The sequence below is a fragment of the Zosterops lateralis genome (genome assembly GCF_965231275.1).
Source record: "Zosterops lateralis genome assembly, chromosome: 20".
In the NCBI taxonomy this organism is placed as follows: Eukaryota; Metazoa; Chordata; class Aves; order Passeriformes; family Zosteropidae; genus Zosterops; species Zosterops lateralis.
The window spans coordinates 403034-423600 of record NC_139780.1 but is presented as its reverse complement, the minus strand read 5'-3'; the positions used below and the strand labels follow the sequence as shown (position 1 = coordinate 423600).

The following is a 20567-nucleotide window of genomic DNA, read 5'->3' as shown; positions in this document are numbered from 1 at the left end:
GAGCACTTTTCCTCACCCTCGAGTAGATGACAATTTTGTCTGTACTGTTGAATTTCTTCCTATTGCTGTCAATTGGGATCATCCAGTTCTGTCTGTATCTTGTCCCTGTCTGTTGATGTTGCCTCACTAATTCTGCTTTTCAGTGCTGCCCTTGATCTCCACTTCAGCCAGTTACTCAGTTAGGAAGGACTGCTGGTTTTCCAATTCAAATAACAGCTGCCTGGGGCTGTTGTTCCCTAGGGCTCCAGACACTGCTGGTCACAAAGTATATTATTTTGCTCCTTAAAAGTATATCAGGTTACTGCCTTAAAATAGGAAATCATATCTCAAGGCTTAGAGTCTCTTAGCCCCCAGTGTTTGTGTTCTGCTCAGCAGTCAGTCCATGGAAGGTTCTGGCTGGCTCAGGTCCCTGGAGGACGAGGTCATGCTCTGTGTGGGAGAGGAGCCTCTCCCTTCACACTCTCATTGCCTGGAGCAAAACCAAAGTGCATCTTGCAGAACCAGCTGAATCCAGAGCCTCTGTCCACAAATTCATTAAGCTTAATGAAATGAGAGGTAGGATGGGGATGTGCTGGGTATTACACAGGATGCTTCACTTCTAGTATCTTCTCTGTATCTTTCAGCTGTGCAGCATGTGGTAGATCTGTTTTTCAGACTATTTCATGGCAAGAACTTGTCTCTGTCCACGTTTCTCTGCACACAGTGTGTGAAACAGGCTGCTGACCCTGCAGGCTGCAGAGGGATGCCTGGGTTAGGCTTGGGTTTCTTTTGGAAAAGAAAAGAACTTTTCACTCTCTACAGTTGTACAGGCTTTAATGTTCTTCCAGTCGGGAGCCCAGCCAGGACCACAACCTGCCCCAGAACTGCTGCTGCTGGGCTCCAGGGCTCCTCACACAGAGAGGGAGAGTGTGCAGGGGAGAGCTGTATGTGGATCTGCAAGAAGGGTAATGGCAGTCAGTCTTCTCTGAGCCCTCAGGACAGCTCTTTTCTTTTGATGTTCAAGGATTGTCCTCTCAAATCAATTCTTGGCTGATAAAGAGGTTATTATAGCAGTTTACTTGAGTATTGTGATTTCTTCTGCAGAATCTAAAAATGTGCCATTCCTACAGCACTTAGTTCTTTGGAGATGTATGTCCAACTGATGCCAATATCACAACAACTGACTTCAGGTTGCATTTCAAGCCCTGGCATGTTGTTACAGTCTGTCTATTCAGGGAGTTCCTAGTCATGTTGCAAATAGAGGTTTCATCCTGTAGTGCAGAGCAGGTTGGGATTCTCCACACCTCAATGCAGATGGAGTGAGTTCAGTTCATGTGAGTAAACCAGATTTAGTGTGACCCAGGGAGACACAGTGTCACTGGAAGCAGATCCATGCCCTCCCAAGCCCAGCTGGAAGTTGACCCATACTTTCCCAGCTCAGCACACAGCTAAATGAAAAGGGTTTATAAAGGAGGGAGAGGGAATTTTTATACAGGCAGGTAGTGGTTTGCCAGCAGGAACTGGCAAAGGGCAGGATTGGATGGGAAGAAATTCTTCCCTGTGGGCATGGAGAGGCCCTGGCATAGGTTGCCCAGAGAAGTTGTGTCTCTCCCTGGATCCTTTTAGAAGTGTCCAAGGCCAGGCTGGACTTGGACAAACCTGGCCTAGTGGAAGATGGAATGAAATGAGCTTTAAGGTCCCTCCCAACCCAAATCAGTCTGGAATTCCAAGATTCACCATTCCTTATATCTGTAATTTATCTTCCCCACAGCTTCCTGGAGATGATGGAAGCCCGAAGCCAAGGACATACATCCCCACTGGCAACGAACGGGCAGAGCCCCTCCTCGGGCTCCCAGTCCCCCATCGTCCCTCCGAGCTCCGCGTCCACAGGCAGCTCCAGCCCCAGCACCCCCCAGCCGCAGCTGCCACTTGCCACAGGCACCACCATCTCTCCTGACCCTGCCCCGTCGTTGTCACCGGTGCCTGTGCTGGAGACCCCTCAGCCCCCTGTGCCCCCCGCAGCCCCCGTGGCCCCCCCGGCCGCGCCCCCGCCCAGGCGCGGCATCATCGCGCGGCTCTTCGGGACATCCCCCGCCGCCGAGCCCGTCCCTCCCCAGCCAGGTAGGTGCTGGTGCCCTGTCCTGGCGCAATGTCACCCATTCCAGTTTTCCTTTCATTTTTTTCCCTGCAAGAGGCTGAGCAGATCAGGTGTGTGAAGGCCACAGGCGCCGTGTGTGTGCAGCAGGTGTGCAGGGAGACTTGGGTTGTCATTCTCTGTTTTCTTCTGATGAGCGTTTTGGTTTGTTGCTCTGCTGGATGGGGACTGTGCCCAGCCAGCTGGGTGGTGGTTCAGACAAAGATCCTGAACACTCAGGAGACACTAATAAAATAAATAAAACGTCAGGTTCTTACTAGGAGCAAAAATACCTCTTGAATAGCAAAAAAATTACTAGAGAAGCTATTTGAAATACTGTCCATGTACACATGTGGCAGTCTGGAGGGGCTCCTGCATGTTACAGAGAGGAGTGGAGTGCTGGTTTTAAAGGTTATTCAGCCAGAAATGGTCACGTAGGTCCAGGCTGCACAGCAGATCCCCTCTGGGGAAATCCTCTCCTTCAGAGCAGGTCTGGGAGGAGGGAGCCCTCGGCTGCTGCCTCAGCACTGGTCCCCAGCAGAGCAGGCCTTTGTCTGTACCCTGCCGGACAGAGTGCCAGGCAGAGGCATCAAGGGTTTGTTGCATGTAATTTTACTGATCTGGACCATAATTTGCCTGTCACATTCACTTTGTTTGCAGAGCTAACTGGAGCTGCAGAGCTGGCACTGCCTAAAAATCATGACGTGGTTTGAGTCAGCCTTTGGAAATACCTTCCCTCTCACACTGGCTGACAGTGCTCCTGAGACACCCACAGAGAGAGAGGAGGAGGTGCTGGGGACATGGGTTGCAATTTCAGATGTTGAAATGGTCTGGTTTTAGATCTGCACACAGTGTTCTGCATCCTGTGCATCTTCCCAGAGATAACACAATGCACCCTTTTTGGTTTGTTTATGACTCTTCCTACCCAGAGAAAACAAAACAAAAACCAAAGAGGGGAGCAGATGTTAGAAATTAGTTGTCAATCAAAAAAATCTTTGTCATTTTGATCTGTAGAAAAAGAGACAAGTGGTCTACTACGGCGTTACAATGATTGGGTTTGGCCTTTTTCTTCTCCTTTTTTAACTCTTTCTTAGCTTGACAGCTGTTTTGGGCTTGTGACTTTCAGCCCTGCTATCTTGGAAAGCTTAGGGACAGTTGCAAAAGGCAGCCAGGAAGGGCTGATGTGTCAGTGTTTCACATTTCAGTAGTGTGCCAAGGGCCTGCACCTCCACTGGAATGTACCCAGGGACCAAGTCACTGGAAAGCAGCTGAAAAATCATTGTTACCAAATTATACTTGGTTTTTCTGGGAGCTGCTATTTAAGCTTTCTCTTGAAGACTTGGAGTAGTAATTGTTTTAGTTGTGGTCTAGCTTACACCAATGCTACTCTCTGGCATTAGTGGTAGTGTTTGTATGCAAAAGTGATCTGAAAGTTGTTCTAAGGAAAGCAAAACCTAGAAAAGAAAGGCACAAGTCTTGTTTTATGCAAAAGAGAAGTCTGGATGTGAAGTGCCGTGTGAGGAGAGGAAAAACATTGAGTATTGCATATTCTGGAAAGGTTAATCACTTCAGGCTTCTTAGTTATGCTAATTTCATGAGTTTTCATCCTGATACCTTGAAGACAGGATTGTATTAAAGTCAGTCTCTATTTGAGGTGGCTCTTGAGCTTTTGTTTATACAGAACATCTAAAAACATAATGTGAACAATTCTGCCTGGGACAATTACAGCTGAAAAAAAGCAAGAGGATAGGAGGGGGTGAACTGAACAGTCTGGAAAAGATAAGAGAATAGTGAAGGGACATCCCCCAGGAGCAGTGCACATAGCACAGGTGTAATAAAACCTGTGGGACAGTCAGTCAGAGCAGAGCTGGAGAGCAGAGCCAGCCCTTGCCAGGGAGTTTTCAGTCTAAGAGCCTGGCTCAGCCTGGTGCATTCTAAACCACAGCAACCATGACTGTGAGTGCCTTCAGTCAGACTCCGGGCTGGTTTATATCCTGTTCATAACCTTCCTCTTCCCTTGCTCTGTAGCCAAGGTCGTGCCTCATGGCTGCTGCCACCCTGGGTAGCACAGATCTGGAAAAAGCCAATTTCTGTCTTGCTTGTGGTGACACCCATGTTTTACAACTCCTGTCGCTAATGCAGATCCTGCTGCTGCCACTCCTCCCCTCCACCCTGCAGCCCCTGCCAAGGTACAGAGTGTGGAGGACTTTGTTCCTGAGGACAGCCTGGACCACAGCTTCCTGGAAGACCCAGTGCTGCAGAATGAGAAGGGGAAACCACAGGCCAAACACCGTGTGGATAGTGAAAGGTAAGAAAAGGAGCATGACTCAAAACCTGGATGTGCAGCCTGGATAACATGGTGCAGCCATTCAGTGATTCTGGACCAGCTGGCTGCCCCAGAGGCTTTCTGGCTGTCCTGTGGTCAGTCATAGCATTCACTGTCTCCCATTTAGTGACAGTTTCTCTCCATTTAGGTTTCTCCTGGGAAGGAGGAAAAGCAGATTATCACCTTCCTGGTGTTGCTGTCTTGCTTTGTGTTCAGATTAAACCACTGGGTCTTTTGGATCAGGAAGGGATTTTCCTTGTGGCCCAACACACCAAATCATTCGAGATATTTTCCTTCTGGAGCATAGTGCACTTTGCAGGGATATTATGTTTTGCTTAAAGAACATTTTCCTTCTGCAGATGCACAAATTGTGGCCAAGCTCCTCTGTGACCTGGTAATGTCATTCCTGAGGCACTATAAAGGGATTTAGAGTTTGCTGGAGGACACTTGGGGGCACTCCATAGCTCTGTGGGATTCTGGAAGGAAGGATGGAGAAAGTCATGCTCTTTTGGGAGTGTCACTGCATGGCTGCCTGCAGAATCAAAAAAACTCTTAAGGGATGCCTTTCTTTCTCTCTGTGTCTAGTGTTTCTTCCCAGCATTTTCTCACTAAATTGGAGAGATGGAGGTTTGATGGATGATACGGAATGTGTTGGATACTCACATCCAGAGAGCAGTGACCTATGGCTCAATGTCCAGTTGAAGATGGGTGATCTCCCTCAGGATCTGTACTGGGACATGGGCTTCATCCATGGCACAGGGGGATTGAGGGCACCCTCAGCAGGTTTATCAACACCACCAAGCTGAGTGGCGTGGGGGAAAATGAGCTGAAAATGTCCCTGCTCAGTGTAGGGGGTTGAACTAGCTGAGCTTTAAGGTCCCTTCCAACCCAAACCAGTCTGTGATTCTATAATTATCTCAAAATGGCAGATCTGTGCTTATGCCATAAGCTGGATTTTCTTTTTTTTTCCCTTTTTTTCTTTTCCTTGCTTTGATGTTTTTTAACCAAAAAAAAAATGGAAAGGGGATTGTGTATACTGAGCTATTCAGACAAGAAGATGTGCAGTGAGCTGTCTGAAAGTAGATTGTCTCTTAAGAGGTGACCTAAGCATACTTTCTGTATCCCTTTGCTCAGAATATTCCTTGCCTGCTGCCTTTTGTCATCAACACTGGATTAACCAGGAGAGTAATTAAGCGCTGACACTGTTCATCTGTGAATGTGGTGGATTCTGCATCTCTTGACATCTTTGTCATGACCCAGTGTTCTCTACTTCAACCACAGCAACTTTAAATCAGTGCTGTGTTTGAGGCTCAGTGCCTGTGTAATGCAGGTCAGCCTGAATCATCATCCCTTGTGACGGCAGAACACGTGGATGTTTTATTAAAAAAAAAAAAAAAGAAAAAAAAAAGAAAAAAAAAGTGGTGGTTGCTGGCAGCCTGCTGGCCTACAAAGTGTCTTGCTCATGGCTCTGGCAGGGCTGAGATATTTTTCTGGGTTTAACAAGGAATTGTCAGAAGAGCCAAGCATGACCTTCTGACAGACTGGGTCCTGAGGTGCCCTCAGAGCTCTGGAGCTGCACTTCTACTGTGGGCAGGAGATCCTTCACAAAGGCTTCTCTGCTCCAGAGTGTCAGTCAGTGGAAGCAAATAAGTGTTAAACTGTATAAATAAAGTCAAACATGTTGGACAGGGGTGTGAGAGCCCCACTCCTTTGTTTAGAGTTCCTCCTTTGCTCACAGTGATACCTAGTGCAGTCACAACAGCTCTGTTTCCTTGGGAGAAGCCCTTGCAGCACATCCTTGCAAATTCACATGCTCATTACTCCTCTGCAACCTGGCATCCATGGCTTGCTCTGGTTTCTTTTGTATATCACACAGTTTTCTCAGTGGTCTGGCAATTTCCATTCTGTTTCTTGCCAAACGGGACCTACTAGAATAAGCCAGATGTGCAGAAATTCAGAGATGCAGATGCAGTTCTGACCATCACCTGATTTAGCTGTTTTCTTTCAGGATGCCAGTTACAGTCCCATGGTAGCCAGGAACAACATTACAGTTCTGTAAGCACCATCCTCAATAATCAGCTTCCTCTGCAGTGAGGAGGTGGTTGTAATTCCCACAAAATCTGCTGCAGAAATTTATCTCTGACCTAAAGAACACAGTAGATCTGTGAAATCACGCAAACCTTTGGGAGATTTTATTGGTTTTGAAAAATGGAATCCTGGAAGCTGCTTTTCTCCTGTAGATGAGTGAGGAGCAAGGCCTGAGATGTCCCAGCAAGATGCATTCAGGTCTCATGTTCACTTTGAAGCTGATACCTGAGTATTGAGCCTACACAGCTCACCAGCATGCCTTGGTGTGCTGGAGACAAGGGTAGATTCCAGAACTGAAGTGTCATTGAAGATGTGGCAGAAGAATGGGCCATGTTTTGAGAATTTCTGAAATTTCTTCTCCTACCCAAATTAGAGGAATTGCCTCAGTGACTGTGGGCAGGAGTCCTGCAGGGAGCTCTGAGAATGCCTCAGTGTACTGAGGTTTCCTTTTTTTCTCTTTATTTAGCCCAAAAAAAGGATGTGGCAAGAGCCCTTGAGCTCCCAGGGCTGAGAGAGCATGGCCCAGCCAGGTTTGAGGCTGTGAGCTCAGGTTGCAGCAGGGTTTGTTTCCTCCTTGGCAGCTGATCTGTGACACACCAGGGGCTCACAGAGGACACCCCAGCAGGCTCTGTGGCCACTAGCTCAGAGCAGACCTCGGTGAACAGCATCACTTTTGGGGAGTACCTGTACCTGCAGACGCATTTGCTCAGTGTTCACACCAGCTTGGCAGTGCTTCAGGGGCTAGAGAGAGTGGTGCAATGTGCTTGGGTTTGCATGCTTTGCCTTCCCTCCAGCTGGAACCTCAGGACCACAAGCTGATCCTAGTTTTGCCTTGTCAGAGGCTGTTTATAGTGCAGCAGTGATTTTCCTGATGTAGATTCACTCTAGTGCTCTGCTCTTACGCTGTCGCTCAGCGATCGGTGCTGGCTGGAGATGGAGGCAGGATTCTCACTGTGAAGGGCTGTGACCCACTTTAGTGAGGGGGTGTACACATAGGGGTGTTCACTCATTCAGACTGGGAAAGCTGGAGAGGCTGCAGGTCTGTGTGGAGTGTAGGACAGTGGCAGCAATCTCTTAAGAGCCTGATAGAGCAGTGATGTGTTAAAGAAAGGCAGTGTGTCTAGTTCAGAATAATATGCTGCCATTTTTAGGATTCAACTCCATTTTCTTTTCAGTGCATTTCAAGAGGAAACGCTGCCAGTGCTTTGAAAAGCTCAGGAATCACTCGTCATTCCTCCAGCTTTGGGGGCTGCTTAGGCACCAGTTTTCCTCTCCTTTGTGTGGCTGGGCTGTGTGCCTCCATCCTGGCATGGTGTGAGAGCAGCAGTGTTAGTCAGATGAAGGGGCTCTTCAGCAGCATTGCCCTGCTCAGTAAGGCACTGAGAGCAGGTCCTGAGAGCAGAAGGATCCCTGCCAAGAGCAGAGGGAGGGCTGATGCTGGCCCTGGTCTCAGCACTCCAGCCCAGACAAGCGCTGGTTGTGATCACTGAGCTGCGCCGGGTGTCACTGGCATGGTCTCCCATTGTCACAAACTACTTCATTGTCTGTTGGCAGATGTATTAACTCTTTAAAACTATTGTCAAGCAGTACCCAGCCATGTAGAGGAGCCAGAGTGAGCAGTTGCCATCATCCACAATGTGTTTAAGGTATTTTTTATCTCAGCAGCACACCATACTCCACTGTCTTCCAGTGCTTGTCCTGTGCCAGTGACTGGGAACACCACCGACTTCCAGTTAAAGGATTTTAGGCTTTTGTTTATGTCTCTACAATCGAATCAGTTCCAAGCTGTAATATATTTTTTGTCTTTGTTTAAAAAGAAGGCTGTGCTTGTACAATCCAGGTGACATCATTAAAAGGGCAGAGACTTGTGTGTGAAGTTTTCAGGAAGGAGCTGGGTATCTCTTGTGGATGAAACAAATAGAACAAGGAAAGGTGATGGCAAAGGCTCATTAACTGAGCCTGGGGGAAATACTGGTATTCCTGACATGAGCAAATTTTTCAGAAAGCATTAACTTGAGTCCTAGGGACATTCAGACAGGAATCCTCAATTTCAGCTGCAAAATGCTCTCAAGCTGCCTCTGAACACAGAACTGTGCTACCTCCAGGGACGCTGACAGACTCCCAGCTCTGGCAGTGTGTCCTTAGGTTAATTTAATTTGGGCAGTGTTAAAACTTGGCTGTGGTGTCTGTGTATCTGCCTGCTTCAGGGAGCACTGCAGAAATAGAAATGATTCCAGGAAGCTAATAGCTGCCAGTGAGCTCCCAGAGCAGTGACTGGCTATGATCAGGTTTAATTACAAGATGTGGGGATGAAGACAGGCAGTTCCCATGGTTTGACTGACTGGTCCTTGCCTGGTGGATGGAACTCCATGTTCAGATGGAGCTGTGGCCACAGGATTCTCTGGACCTTTGAGGCTTGCCTTCTCCAGCCACTCATTTCCAGCTTGAGGGGCAGAAACTGCTCTGTGACACATCCTGCTGTGGCCCTTTTAGTGCAGGGCTTGTGCCACTGCTGCAGCCTGCAGGGACCAGGCCCAGCCTGAGCTGGGCAGTGGAAGGGGAAGGCTGGCAGGGCACAGAATCACCAACTGGTTTGTGTTGGAAGGTCCTTAAAGCCCATTCAGTTCCAACCCCTGCCATGGGCAGGGAGACCTTCCACTATCCCAGGTTACTTCAGGCTCTGTCCAGCCTGGCCTTGGACACTTCCAGGAATCCAGGGGCAACCAGCTTCTCTGGGCAACCTGTGCCAGGGCCTCAGCACCCTCACAGGGAATAATTCCTTCCTGATACCCTGTCTAAACCTGCCCTCCTTCAGCTTAAAGCCATTCCCCTCATCCTGCCCCTCCTGACCCTTGTTCACAGTCCCTTTCCAGCTCTGTTGGCGCCCCTTTAGGCACTGGAAGGGGTTCTGAAATCTCCCCAGAGCCTTCTCTTCTTCAGGCTTAACTATCCCTGTTCTCAGCCTGTCTCCAGAGCAGAGGTGCTCCAGCCCTTTACTCATCAGCTGCTCCAGGCTGGGGAATGTCCCCTGAAGTTGCTGTACAAGGCAGGCCAGTGTCAGTCTTTGTGCAGGGGGAGGCAGGTCTGCCCAGCACCTCCTGCGTGCTGTGTCTTACCATTCTCTGTGTTGCAGCGATGGAGAGGCGCCTGGAGGGAACCCCATGGTGGCAGGTTTCCAAGATGACCTGGATCTGGATGACAAAATCCCCAGCAGAGCAGTGCTGGCAGCAGAACGGGTGCCCAGCAAGAACATCACCCTCTCCAGTGAGGAGGAGGAGGAGGAGGAAGAGGTGAAGGACTCTAAGGTCGTCCTCATATCTGATGGAGACAAAAGCACAGAGCAGGAAAAAAAAAGGTACAGAGCACAGAGTGAAGTGTGGGGATGTGTTGGCAAACCTGGACCTCTCCTCCATCCTGCCACGACTGTGTGTGGCCTTTGGGAAGTCTCTGTCTGCCTGTTCCTCAGCTGTGAGCCAGGGCTGTAGTTACTGTAGGTGTAACTTTGTGTGTGGTGTGTCTTGCCCCATGCCTTGGAGCACTGCACTCCTGTGCCACTGGGATGGCTCTGCATGGGAATATCTGCCTGGTTTTCCTCAAATTTGATCAAGAGCCTGGAACTGAGAACCAGAGTGGCTGTTTGTGGTGATGTGAGGAGGAGAGAGGAGTCAAGTCTTGGGTGAAGGGAGTGGAGTCACTCACCACACCCTGTGCTGGGGGAGCAATGAGCTGGGTCATGTTCTCCACGTGCCACATCCTGTGGGATGAGGGTCAGGGTTAGAGACATGAGGGTTATCCTCAGCCTGAGTGGTGTTTGCCTTTCTCAGTGGGATGCACGATGCAGTCCTCAAGGCAAGCTCAGCTGTTGACTGTGCTTTGCTCCACAGAATAGGGGTGGACAGGCTCTGACAACTTGTTTCTTCTCAGGTCTTCCAGAAATTCTCTGAAACCCCAGAATGAAGCAATTTTGACCAAAGCAACTGACCCGAAGCCTCCTGACAGTTTAGCTCCCTGTTCTGGGTCTGAAGGAAACAGCAGCAGCAGCAAGGGCAACACAAGCCTGACAGCTCCTGTTGCTGCCCCCACAGCAGCAGCCCAGGCCCCAAAGGCCACTGCCCAAAGCAAAGGACTTGCTTCCAAGGAGAAAGTGGTCAAAGAGGAGAAGCCTGAGGAGTCTGACAGTGACCAAGAGGGACCAATAGCTACTCAGATGCTCTCATTTGTTATGGATGACCCAGACTTTGAAAGTGAGGATTCTGACAGCCAGAAGAAAAAAATGGTAAATAACAAGCCCATGTTGCTGTGAGCTGTGCCGAGCTGAGCTGGAAGGGGTGAGGCATTTCTCTGAGCAGAGCCTTCATCTGCTCTTCCCTACCTCAGCAGCAGCTGCAGCAAGGCAGGTGCTGAGCAAACTGCAGTGATTGATGTGAGCACAGAGCCAGCAATGCTCTGAGTGTGGAAGGCACGTGGCAGCAAGAACCCCAAATAGTCACAGATCCATAGAATACCCTGAGCTGGAAGGGACCTAGAGGAATCGAGTCCAGCCCCTGTCCCTGCCCAGACCCCCCAACAATCCCCCCTGGGCACCCCTGGCAGTGCTGTCCAAAGGCTCCTGGAGCTCTGTGCCCATTCCCTGGGGAGCCTGGGCAGTGCCTGAACCCTCTGGGGGAAGAAACTTTCCCTGCCCTCCAGCCTACACCTTCCCTGACATGAGGTTTGTGTTTACAAACACAGACAGGATTTGTGCTTGTTTGTTTTACTCTGCTGTTCACTCTCAGCCAGTCCAGCAGTGTGGGAGGTACAAAATGCAAAGCTACTGGGTTTTCACATGAACTTTAACATGCAGAAGGGTGTCTCTGCCAGAAAGAGTGAGCTCCTTGTAGTCAATTCAGCAATAAAAAGGCCATGACAAAATTTACTTGGCAGAGCTTAAGGGGAAGAAGGAGGGTCTGCTTGGGAAGGACTTTGCAGGACAGCCAAGAGCTGTAAGGTCTGTGACACTCAGCACTGCCAGCAGGTGTCTGCTGAAACAAATGCACCAGGAGTCCCCTCACGCCTGGCCTGTATTACAGGTGGAGAAGACACTTCTGCCCCTCTTCTCTGAACTGGTCACAGAACTTGCTGTATGGCTTGAGATATCCCTGATTTCAGTGACCTGTACTGACAACCTGCAGAACAATCTCTGGAAACTGCTAGCAGTGATTTGGGATGGGCAGTGGCTGTTCGGGGGTTTCCTGGTGTCTGGTTCAGGGGGTTTCCCTCTGTTTGCACCAGTCTGGAATCCTGTAGAAAGGGCTGTTGTCCCAGTTTCTTTGACCTTGCTCATGTGTCATGCTGTTTATTAGGTAATTTTCCATTCATTTTGCATTTTACCTTCCTGCTTTTCTTGACAATTTTCCATCTCTTGCATGTGTCAGTGAGAAGGGATTGATGAAGAAGCAGCAGTGTCAGGGAATGCCTTACCCAGGGAATGCTTTCCCACTGCAGGGTGCACTGGTCAGGCAAACCAGTACAGCCATCACCATCAGCCAGGTGGGGCCACTGCCTGACCAGCCACACAGCAGGGCTGTGTTCCACCCCTGTGCAAGAATACAAGGAAAGGTTGGATAACAGATTCCAAAGAGGATCAGTTGGCAGGTATCAGAAGATCATTAAACTGAATTTTCATCCCCATCATACAGAGATGGAGGATTTTGGGGTGATTTCCAGGCTCTGCAGCATCCTGGGGTTTAGCCCACATGGAAGGGGCAGATTTGCCCTGGGAGCACATTTCCTTTTGGCTCATGAAGGGAATTATTCTGCCTACACACTGTGCTTCCTCAGCCCTGCTGCCCCTGGCACCTGAGACCCTCAGAGCTGCACAGCAGAATGCATTTGTCGCTCAGGGCTGCAGGGGAGTTTTTAGTTTATTAGATTGGATTTTCCTAGAACAGAGGTGCCTTCCCAGGGCAGGAGGAAGCTGATGCTGGTGGGCTAACAGAGTTGAAGGTCTCATTTAATCCCTTTATATTGTGATTTCAGCAGCCCCAGTGTGAAGTTCTCAGAACACCCTTGCCAGTACCAGTGCAACTGAGGCATTTTACCAAGGCAAAAATTAGAGCTCATAAGATGCCGGACATTGATTTCCAGGCAATCAGTTCAGCTGCCATTTCCTTCTCTCCTCCCCACCTGCTGACATCTGACATTTTTGTGTGCAAAGTGGTTAGAGATTTTGGTTGAAGCATTTGTCAGTGTTGCCTGCCTTTGTTCATCTCCAGGATGAATTCCCAGTGCGTGAAGATCTCTCTGAAATATCTGATGATGATACCTCACTGGCAAAGCCACCCCAACCTGTGAAATCAACAGTCCCCTCCTTTAAACTGAAAAATGACTCAGATCTCTTTGGCTTGGGTTTGGAAGAAGCTGGTCCCAAGGAGAGCAGCGAGGAAGGTAAAGCTCACACCTTATTCCCACTCTTGCTGTTTTTGTGTGTCAGGCATTTGTTTTTGCCAAAGTCTTTCTAGGGTGTCAGCAAACCAATTTACACTAAATAAAATACCCTCTAACTTCATGCAGTGCCCTGTGAGTCTGTATGTAATCTGGTTCAACACAGCATAAATAGCTTTTAAGTTTTTCCCCATGAGGAGGAGAACTTGGCTTGTCCCTGGCACCAGCCGTGGGTTATTTTTGTCCCAGCTGCAAGCAGAAGCACATCTTCCACAAGCTGCTGCTGTGTAAGCCTTCCTGCTTAGCCCCGTGTGCTTGGGAAGTGGTGTTCAGCATTGCATTGCAGTGTCCACCCCCTCCAGAATTTGGATCAACTTGAACAAAATGCTCTAACATACCCTGCCAATTTCCGCTTCTGTGTTTGTGAAAGATGGGGTGGGATCCTAATCACAACCTAAGCATTCCTCAGGCTTTATTTTTTGCCTCTTATTCCCTGAGGGAACAAATCCTACTCATGCAAATAATTCCTGCTGTCTAGGCATTACTGCAAAGCAACTTCCTATAGACCTGCCCCGATGTCAGCATGAAAGATGGGAAGTTAAAGATTTAAGGAAGGAAAAAAGCTGTAAGCAGCACCAGAGAGAGCTCCTTGAATAGCTCTTCCAAAACTGTGAGGAAGGTGTCACAGGCTGCCATGGTTCCCTCAGCTTGTCACTCTGAGCTGCTGAACAGCAGAGCTTGAAATAGCTGTAAGTGCCTCTGCAAAGGCCCAGGTCAATAATTTAACTTCAGTTTAGATTCTTAAATAATTAAACGTGGGTTCCTCTTATCTCCACTTTTGGTGATAAATATAAAACTCTCTCTCTCAGTTGTCAGTGATTGGAGCTTGACTGGCAGTCAGGCTCCTCGATGGCTGCATTTACACATCAGCTGAGGAAAAAGGAGTGTGTAGGTAAGAGCAGCAGTCAAACAGCACGTGTGAAAAGTGGTGCTGTCAGGAAGTCTCTTGTGAAGCAGCTACTCCCCTGTCGAAGGAGGTTTTGTGCTAAGGCAGTGGACACTCAGTAGCCACGTCATCAGCCATAGTTATGTGAGACACATGTGACAGGGACTCTGGGAGGACTCATTTGAGAGTGTGAAATTATTCACCCCTGTAGAGCAGGGCTGCAGCAGGAGTGCTTTGGAGATGTAATTTCCACACACAGTGTGAGCAGCACTGAGTGTTGGCCTGCCAGGGTGCCCCATCTGCTGATACCATGTCCTCAGTCGTCCTCAGAGAAGGTGCCTGGGAGGATTCCCATCAGAGGGGAACCCAGGAGCTCTTCTTCATTTCTGAAATAACAATCCAGTCCCAAATGTGGCCTTTGGACCAGTTTGTAGAGCCAGAACACAGTGTCAATCATGCAAATCATCTTATGCTCATAATTAAACAAGACTGATATGGTTGAGTCAGGGTGTGAGTGCTGGGGCCTGTGTTGGTTCCCACAGGGGCACAGTTTGGCCTGGGGTGCTGGCCTTGCCTTTGCCCACAGGTGCCCAGGATGGAGCATTTTGTTCTCAGAAATGGGGCCAGGGCAGAATTGCAGCTCTTATCATTTAAATTGATTAAACACAACGGTGGTTTTTTTTTTATTTTAACAGATAAACAAGCCTCTAAGGAGAAAAAGAAGAAGAAAAAGAAAAGCAAAGAGGTACTGTTTAATTCCTCAGATCTACCGTGTTACCCACCTGCCAAGAACAGAGGTGGCCTTCCATGGTGTCCTCCTGGGACTTGGTGGCCTCCCCTCCATGCTCACATCCTGCAGCTCTGATCTGTGCCTCCCAGGCTCTGCAGAACCACTGAGCTTCAAAGTGAGCTTGTAGAGCAGTTGAATTTTGAAATGGAGTGTGTGAGTTTGTAAAATACAGGACGAGGCAGAGCAGTGCCTCTTTGCTGGACTGTGTGTTCATAGCACCACAGTTTTTCAAGCAGAGGGGTGCCCACAAGAGACGTCTCGGGGATAGTGAGGGAAGTCTCCAGGAGGCTTTGTCTGTGCCATTTAAGCCTGTCCAGCACCGTGGTATTGTTGGGTGCAGACTGTCTGACAGACCAGTGCCCTGTGTAACCCAAAGGGTCTGTCTGCTTTTCTGTCCAGACTTGCAGAAGGGTCTTGGGTGCTTCAACCTGATTAAGATTCCTGATCCAGTTGAAGACATCCCTGTCCATGGCATGGGGGTTGGACTAGGTGCCTTCCAGCCCAAACCATTCTTCAGAGCCAGCTGTCAGGGCAGTACATCCTGGGGCACAGGCACACCCAGAGCATTTGCTAATAAAAACATTCTCATTTTGCAGGAAGAGGACAAATCAGTGAAAAAGAAGAGCAAACACAAGAAGAGCAAAGAGAAGGAGGAGAGCAAAGAGGAGAAAGAGAAAAAGAAGAAGAAGAAGAAGAGCAAGGACAAAGGCAGCGAGATAGATGAACTTGAGGCTTTTCTTGGAGGAGGAGGAGCCAGCATGAGCAAACCACGGGGCGGGGGGGACTACGAGGAGCTGTAGTTTGGCTGCGAGTGGACTCTGCACCATGACTGTCTCCATCTTCTCTGACAAGTCACCCCAGGACAGGCACAGATGTGTAAAGCTTTAGCCGTTTGCTGTATAGTCTCTCACACCAGAGTGAGCAAAACAAAAAGCTTTACATCTGTGTGTGCTGCTCTGGTGCATCGTCACACAAAGAAAACCCAGCTGAGATGTACGTGAGCCAGGGGAGGGTTCAGGGCATGGCTCCCAGGCCTGCTCTGTCAGGCTGTCAGTTTTTCTCCTTCCAGAGATGCCCCATCAGGTCACTGGTAGGCTGTGGGGTGAGGGGACCTGCTTCCTGCTCTGTCCCTGCTGCATTCCACTCCTGCACACCTGAAATTCCTGTCTTGTTAAGAGGAGTGCAACAAAACATGTCGCATGAATGCATCGTGCTTGACTGTCTCAAGTCTTCTTATCCTTCCTATTTTTTAAGGAGAAAGGTGATATTGGCCATTGCTTCACCCAGCAGTTGATGAGCTTTAAGTCAATCAGATCATGCTATGGTACAGCTCCCTAAAGCAGCAGGCACAGGGACAGTGTGAGAGAGAGAGAGTGTGATTGTTGAAGTCCTTTGAACGGGACCTTTCTGCACAGCAGCTTAATTAGCCCTCACTGGTGCTGCTGTTGGAATTCATGAAGCCCATGGATTTCCGTGGCCCCAGTGTCTCAGACACTAATATAATATGTAAGCTGCTATGCAGTTTGGGAAAACAATGAAAAGTGCAAAGCAACCTGAAAGAGAGAGAAAAATCAGTGCTTTTCTGCATTTCCCACCCTTGAATTTGCGTATTCCAGAATCCCCTGTTGCTGGGACCTCTCAGGGACATGACTCCATGTGGAAATGAAGATATCCAGAGCTTCAGAACTGGCAACAGGGCAGTGTTGGTGTGGCAAGGCATTTGTTTCTCAGGCATTTTTCAGTCAGGCTGTAAACCCCGTCTGCTGCTCTGTGCCGAGAGGGACCAGCACTGCAGCTCAGCAGCATCCGTCCTGCTCCAGCTTCTGTCCCTCCTGCAGCCAGCCAGTGTGCTGCCTTTCCTGCCCCAAGCAGAGAGCCTCCTCTGTCCTATGAGTTTGGGAAGACTCTTAGTTTTTGCTTTGAACTTAAACCTGTGGATTAGTACCTGCTCAGCAGCCGTTGGATGGGCATTACGGCCACCCTTGGCACTCACCTGTGTCTGTGAGCAGCCCCTTGTTTGGTGGAGCTGGTCAGTTCTCTGTGCCCCTCTGGTTTGGGTCTGGGGTCCCTTGCTCAGCTCAGACGGTGAAGCTTCCTCCAGTTTCTGCGCATTACAGTCCCCTCTTGCTTGTAAGTTGATTTGAGGTTTGGTTTTGTTCTCCCTCACCCCTTTCTGTTGTAAAATGTCAGCCATGGAATCCAAACTGGAGTTTCCTTCTGCATCTCTATAAAGCAATGTGTTCTTTTGATCCATGAACTACTCCAGAGCTGTCTTGACCAGCAGGCGTTTCTTGCTCCATTTTTCTTTTTCTTGTGCCCAAAATGCACGTGTAACCATTTCCCTATAAAACAAACTGGTTTTTTGCTGCATGAGCAGTGTGTTGTTCAGGTCTGTCTGCCATTAGCCCTTGCCTCCTCCAAGCATTCCACGTGGCACTGCAGGGGAATTGCATGGGACAGTTCAAACTTTGCACATCCAGGGAGGAAAAGGAAGATTGAGATGGGACTGGTTTGCAGCCCTTTTGGGCAAAGGCAGGAGGGAGCTCGAGCCTTGGCTGCCGCTTCTGTTCCATCAGGATTTTGGGTCATGTTCCATTTTTGCATTGAAAAACCCTGGTACAGTCCGTTCTGACCATAAAGCTCTGTTGTACACCTGTCTCTGCACATCTTCGACCCCAGAGCCCCCGTGCCTGGAGCTGGGGAGCTGCGTGTCCCTCCTGGTGTTCCCACACCTCGCAGGATGGGGCGCTGAATTAAAAACCATTCCAAAAAAGAGCTGAACGTAAAAACCATGAGTTTTTTCCCCAAAACTGACATCTGCCCTGAGAGAGCTGTTGCTTCCCACGGCGTGGAGGGCACAGGGGTCCTGCTCAGGTGTGGGTTCGGGGGGCTGTGCTGGTTGGTGGCCGGTTCCTTCTGGCACTGGGGACACTCAGTGTGTCTGGCTCCTGTGCCAGGTTTGCTGCCATAGGAGCCTCCACATTCTCTGCAGCTTGTCAGCACAAGGAGCTGAGGCAAAAACAAGCAAAGATGAGTCATTCTGCTCTAAAATACTCCTTAGAAAAGAAAAGCACATGTGCAGGCTGGCTCTGCTTACACTCGGGCCCCAGGAGGGTGTGTGGCATGGTTTGGCTTCTGCAGCAAGGCCAGAGGAATCCCACCTTGTGGGTAAAGTGGGAGTGTGGAAGGGAAGAGCAGCAAATACGCCCTTTATAATACACAAAATCTCAGACTGATTTAGATTGGAGGACACCTTAAAGCTCATCTCATTCCAGCCTCCTGCCATGGGCAGGGACACCTTCCTCCATTTGAGCTGGTTTGGGCTACAGCGTCAGCTGTGATCCAGAGCCAGAAAGCAGGAGGGAGGGGAGAAGGAAATCGGCTTGTTTGAGCCAGGCTTTCCCATGCCATCCTTTCAAAGAAGCTAAATATAAAAAGAATGTACGTGCCTGTCATTGTGGGGAAGCTTCTGCAGGATCACGATGATATAAATAGTTACTGCAAGCATTGCTGCAGGTACCAGGGTATTTGCTTTTGGTTTTATCAGTCATCCAAAAAAAAAAAAAAAAATCAAGAGCTTAAAGCTGAGGAGCTGCAGTTTCTTGGAGCTAGAGCTGGCCAGAGCTGCAGGGGCTGGGTTTGGAGCAGTAGGAGGGAAAAGTGCAGATTTATCTCTGCATTTTGGCAGAGGATGGTTACCCAACACAGCATAGGGAGCCTCATCCATCAGGGACAGGGTAGTGCCTGCTTTCCTGACTGCCTGGGATCTCCAGGGCTACCAGAGTCCTGCCTTCCACTGTGGCAGCTTGGAGCCAGAGCACTCGGGATAAGCCAGGAGAGAACTCTTAAGGGCCCCTGCTCTCACTCACTGTGTCCTCCCAGCCAGGATGGCCCAGGTGCTGCCCCTTCTCTGCAGGTGTTTATTCGGGGAGAATTCCTTTCCATACCCATCCCTGGAGGAGGACAGCCCAGTGTTACTGTTCACAGCTGGTGTCACTGGGCAGCTCCCAGATGGGACAGTGCAGCTGCTGTGAGGGGCTGTGGGTGCTCTGGGGGGCTGTGGGTGCTCTGAGGGGCTGTGGGTGCTCTGGGGGGCTGTGGGTGCTCTGAGGGGACAGTGGGTGCTCTGAGGGGACAGTGGGTGCTCTGAGGGGCTGTGGGTGCTCTGGGGGACAGTGGGTACTCTGGGGGGCTGTGGGTGCTCTGAGGGGCTGTGGGTGCTCTGGGGGGCTGTGGGTGCTCTGGGGGGACAGTGGGTGCTCTGGGGGGCTGTGGGTGCTCTGAGGGGCTGTGGGTGCTCTGGGGGACAGTGGGTACTCTGAGGGGCTGTGGGTGCTCTGGGGGGACAGTGGGTGCTCTGGGGGGCTGTGGGTGCTCTGAGGGGACAGTGAGTGCTCTGAGGGGACCCATAGCAAGTGGTTGAAACAGTTGATCTTCAAGGATCCTTCCAACCCACAGCACTCCATGATTTTATGATCGCTGTGGAAAGCTCTGGGCCTCTGGTCACTGCCATCCAGATTTATTCCTGGGCAGTTTATGCTGATTTGTTACTTTGCCAGGGCACTTGTTGAAGTGCTGCTCCCTCTTCACAGCCCTTCACCAGTGGGGCTCTGTCCCTGCTGCACCACTGCCCTGCTGGCCAGGCATTACCTGGCTGTGCCATTCTCGGCACCAGTTGATGCCCTTTGAGGGATGCAGCTTTGCCCTATTTCTGTTCCTCTCATGAAGTCATGACCAGCCTTTCCCTGCCTTGCCAGGGCCCAGGGTGGGAATTTGCTTCCTTCCTCCCAGCAGTGAACATGAAAAGGTCATTGGAACTTGAATTTTAGCAGGACACAAGATGAATGTGTAAACCTCTGAAGGCTCTTGGAGTCTCTGGGGGTAACCTGGCTGTCCCCAGCCCTGGCACAGGATGAACCTGGGCAGGGGGCTGGGCTGGGGGCACGATGGATTTGCTGCTTGCAGTGTCCCTGCATCCAAGGGTCCAGCTGCTTGGAGAGCCCATGACTCTCCCCTGTCCTTTGGGCTCCCCAGAGCAGCCAGATGAGTGATGGTGGGGAAATCCTGCAGTAGGACAGGTTTAGGGGCTGGGGCTGTAGCCTAGCAACAGCCTCAATCATGGCATAATATAATTAATCTAGCTCTGGCTCAGTCTGCTGCATGAAGATACCAGGACAAGTAGCTGAGCCTTTTTAAGGGACAGATTTGCCACCAAAACCAACCTGGAGTGTCTCAGGCACGTCTGGCACGTGTTCCTGGCCCAAGGATTCTCCATGGTGAGTATCTTGGGTTCCTCTCCCAACCATGGCAGGGCGTTTGCTGAGGGAGGGAATTATCCTCTGGTGCCTCCGGTGACCCCGTGGGCTCAGGCAGGCCCCAGTGGGGTGAGCTGTGGTGAGATCAGCCAAACGGGGACTCGGGCAGCCTGTGGGGAACAGGCTCCATTCCAGATTAAAGCAGGAGTGTCTGCATGCACGTGTGCTGTGCTTGGAGTGCATGGGGACACTGCCATGGGGTAGCCAGCCTGGGAACCCCTAAATCTGGTTACCCCCGGGTTGTTCCCCTGCTGCCTTAGGGGAGGAGTGATGCAGCTCCATCTCCACAGAGGGGAGATGAGGTGGGGGTGCTGTGCCTCCCGGTGCCAGGGGACACCCGGGGGGTGTCAGTCCTGCCTCTCCGTGCTCCAGGATGGCACCGAGAGCACTCCCGGTGCCTGGGGCTTGGCCCGAGCTGGTGTCTGCAGGGTGGGGAAAGGGCAGGCTGTTCCTGCACTGGCAGGAGAAACATTTCCCTCCCCGTGTCTCTGGCAGGCAGCAGCTCTGAGGTGGTGGGTTCCCACCCGCGGGGGGCGTCACCCGTGCCTGGGCACCCCTGCTCTGCT

General features: G+C 50.3%; 1 protein-coding gene across 1 annotated transcript in view; it reads left to right on the top strand.

Annotated features, from left to right (window-relative positions):
* Window positions 1–15909, top strand: part of RABL6 (RAB, member RAS oncogene family like 6) — a 43685-nt gene extending 27776 nt beyond the window's left edge. The window contains exons 9-15 of the mRNA XM_083875718.1: window positions 1751–2100; window positions 4256–4421; window positions 9661–9882; window positions 10452–10803; window positions 12782–12953; window positions 14592–14641; window positions 15283–15909. Of these exons, the coding sequence (XP_083731844.1) occupies window positions 1751–2100; window positions 4256–4421; window positions 9661–9882; window positions 10452–10803; window positions 12782–12953; window positions 14592–14641; window positions 15283–15486 (1516 nt within the window). The 3' untranslated portion in view covers window positions 15487–15909. The remainder of the gene's footprint in view (window positions 1–1750; window positions 2101–4255; window positions 4422–9660; window positions 9883–10451; window positions 10804–12781; window positions 12954–14591; window positions 14642–15282) is intronic.
* The last annotated feature ends 4658 nt before the right edge of the window (window positions 15910–20567 follow it).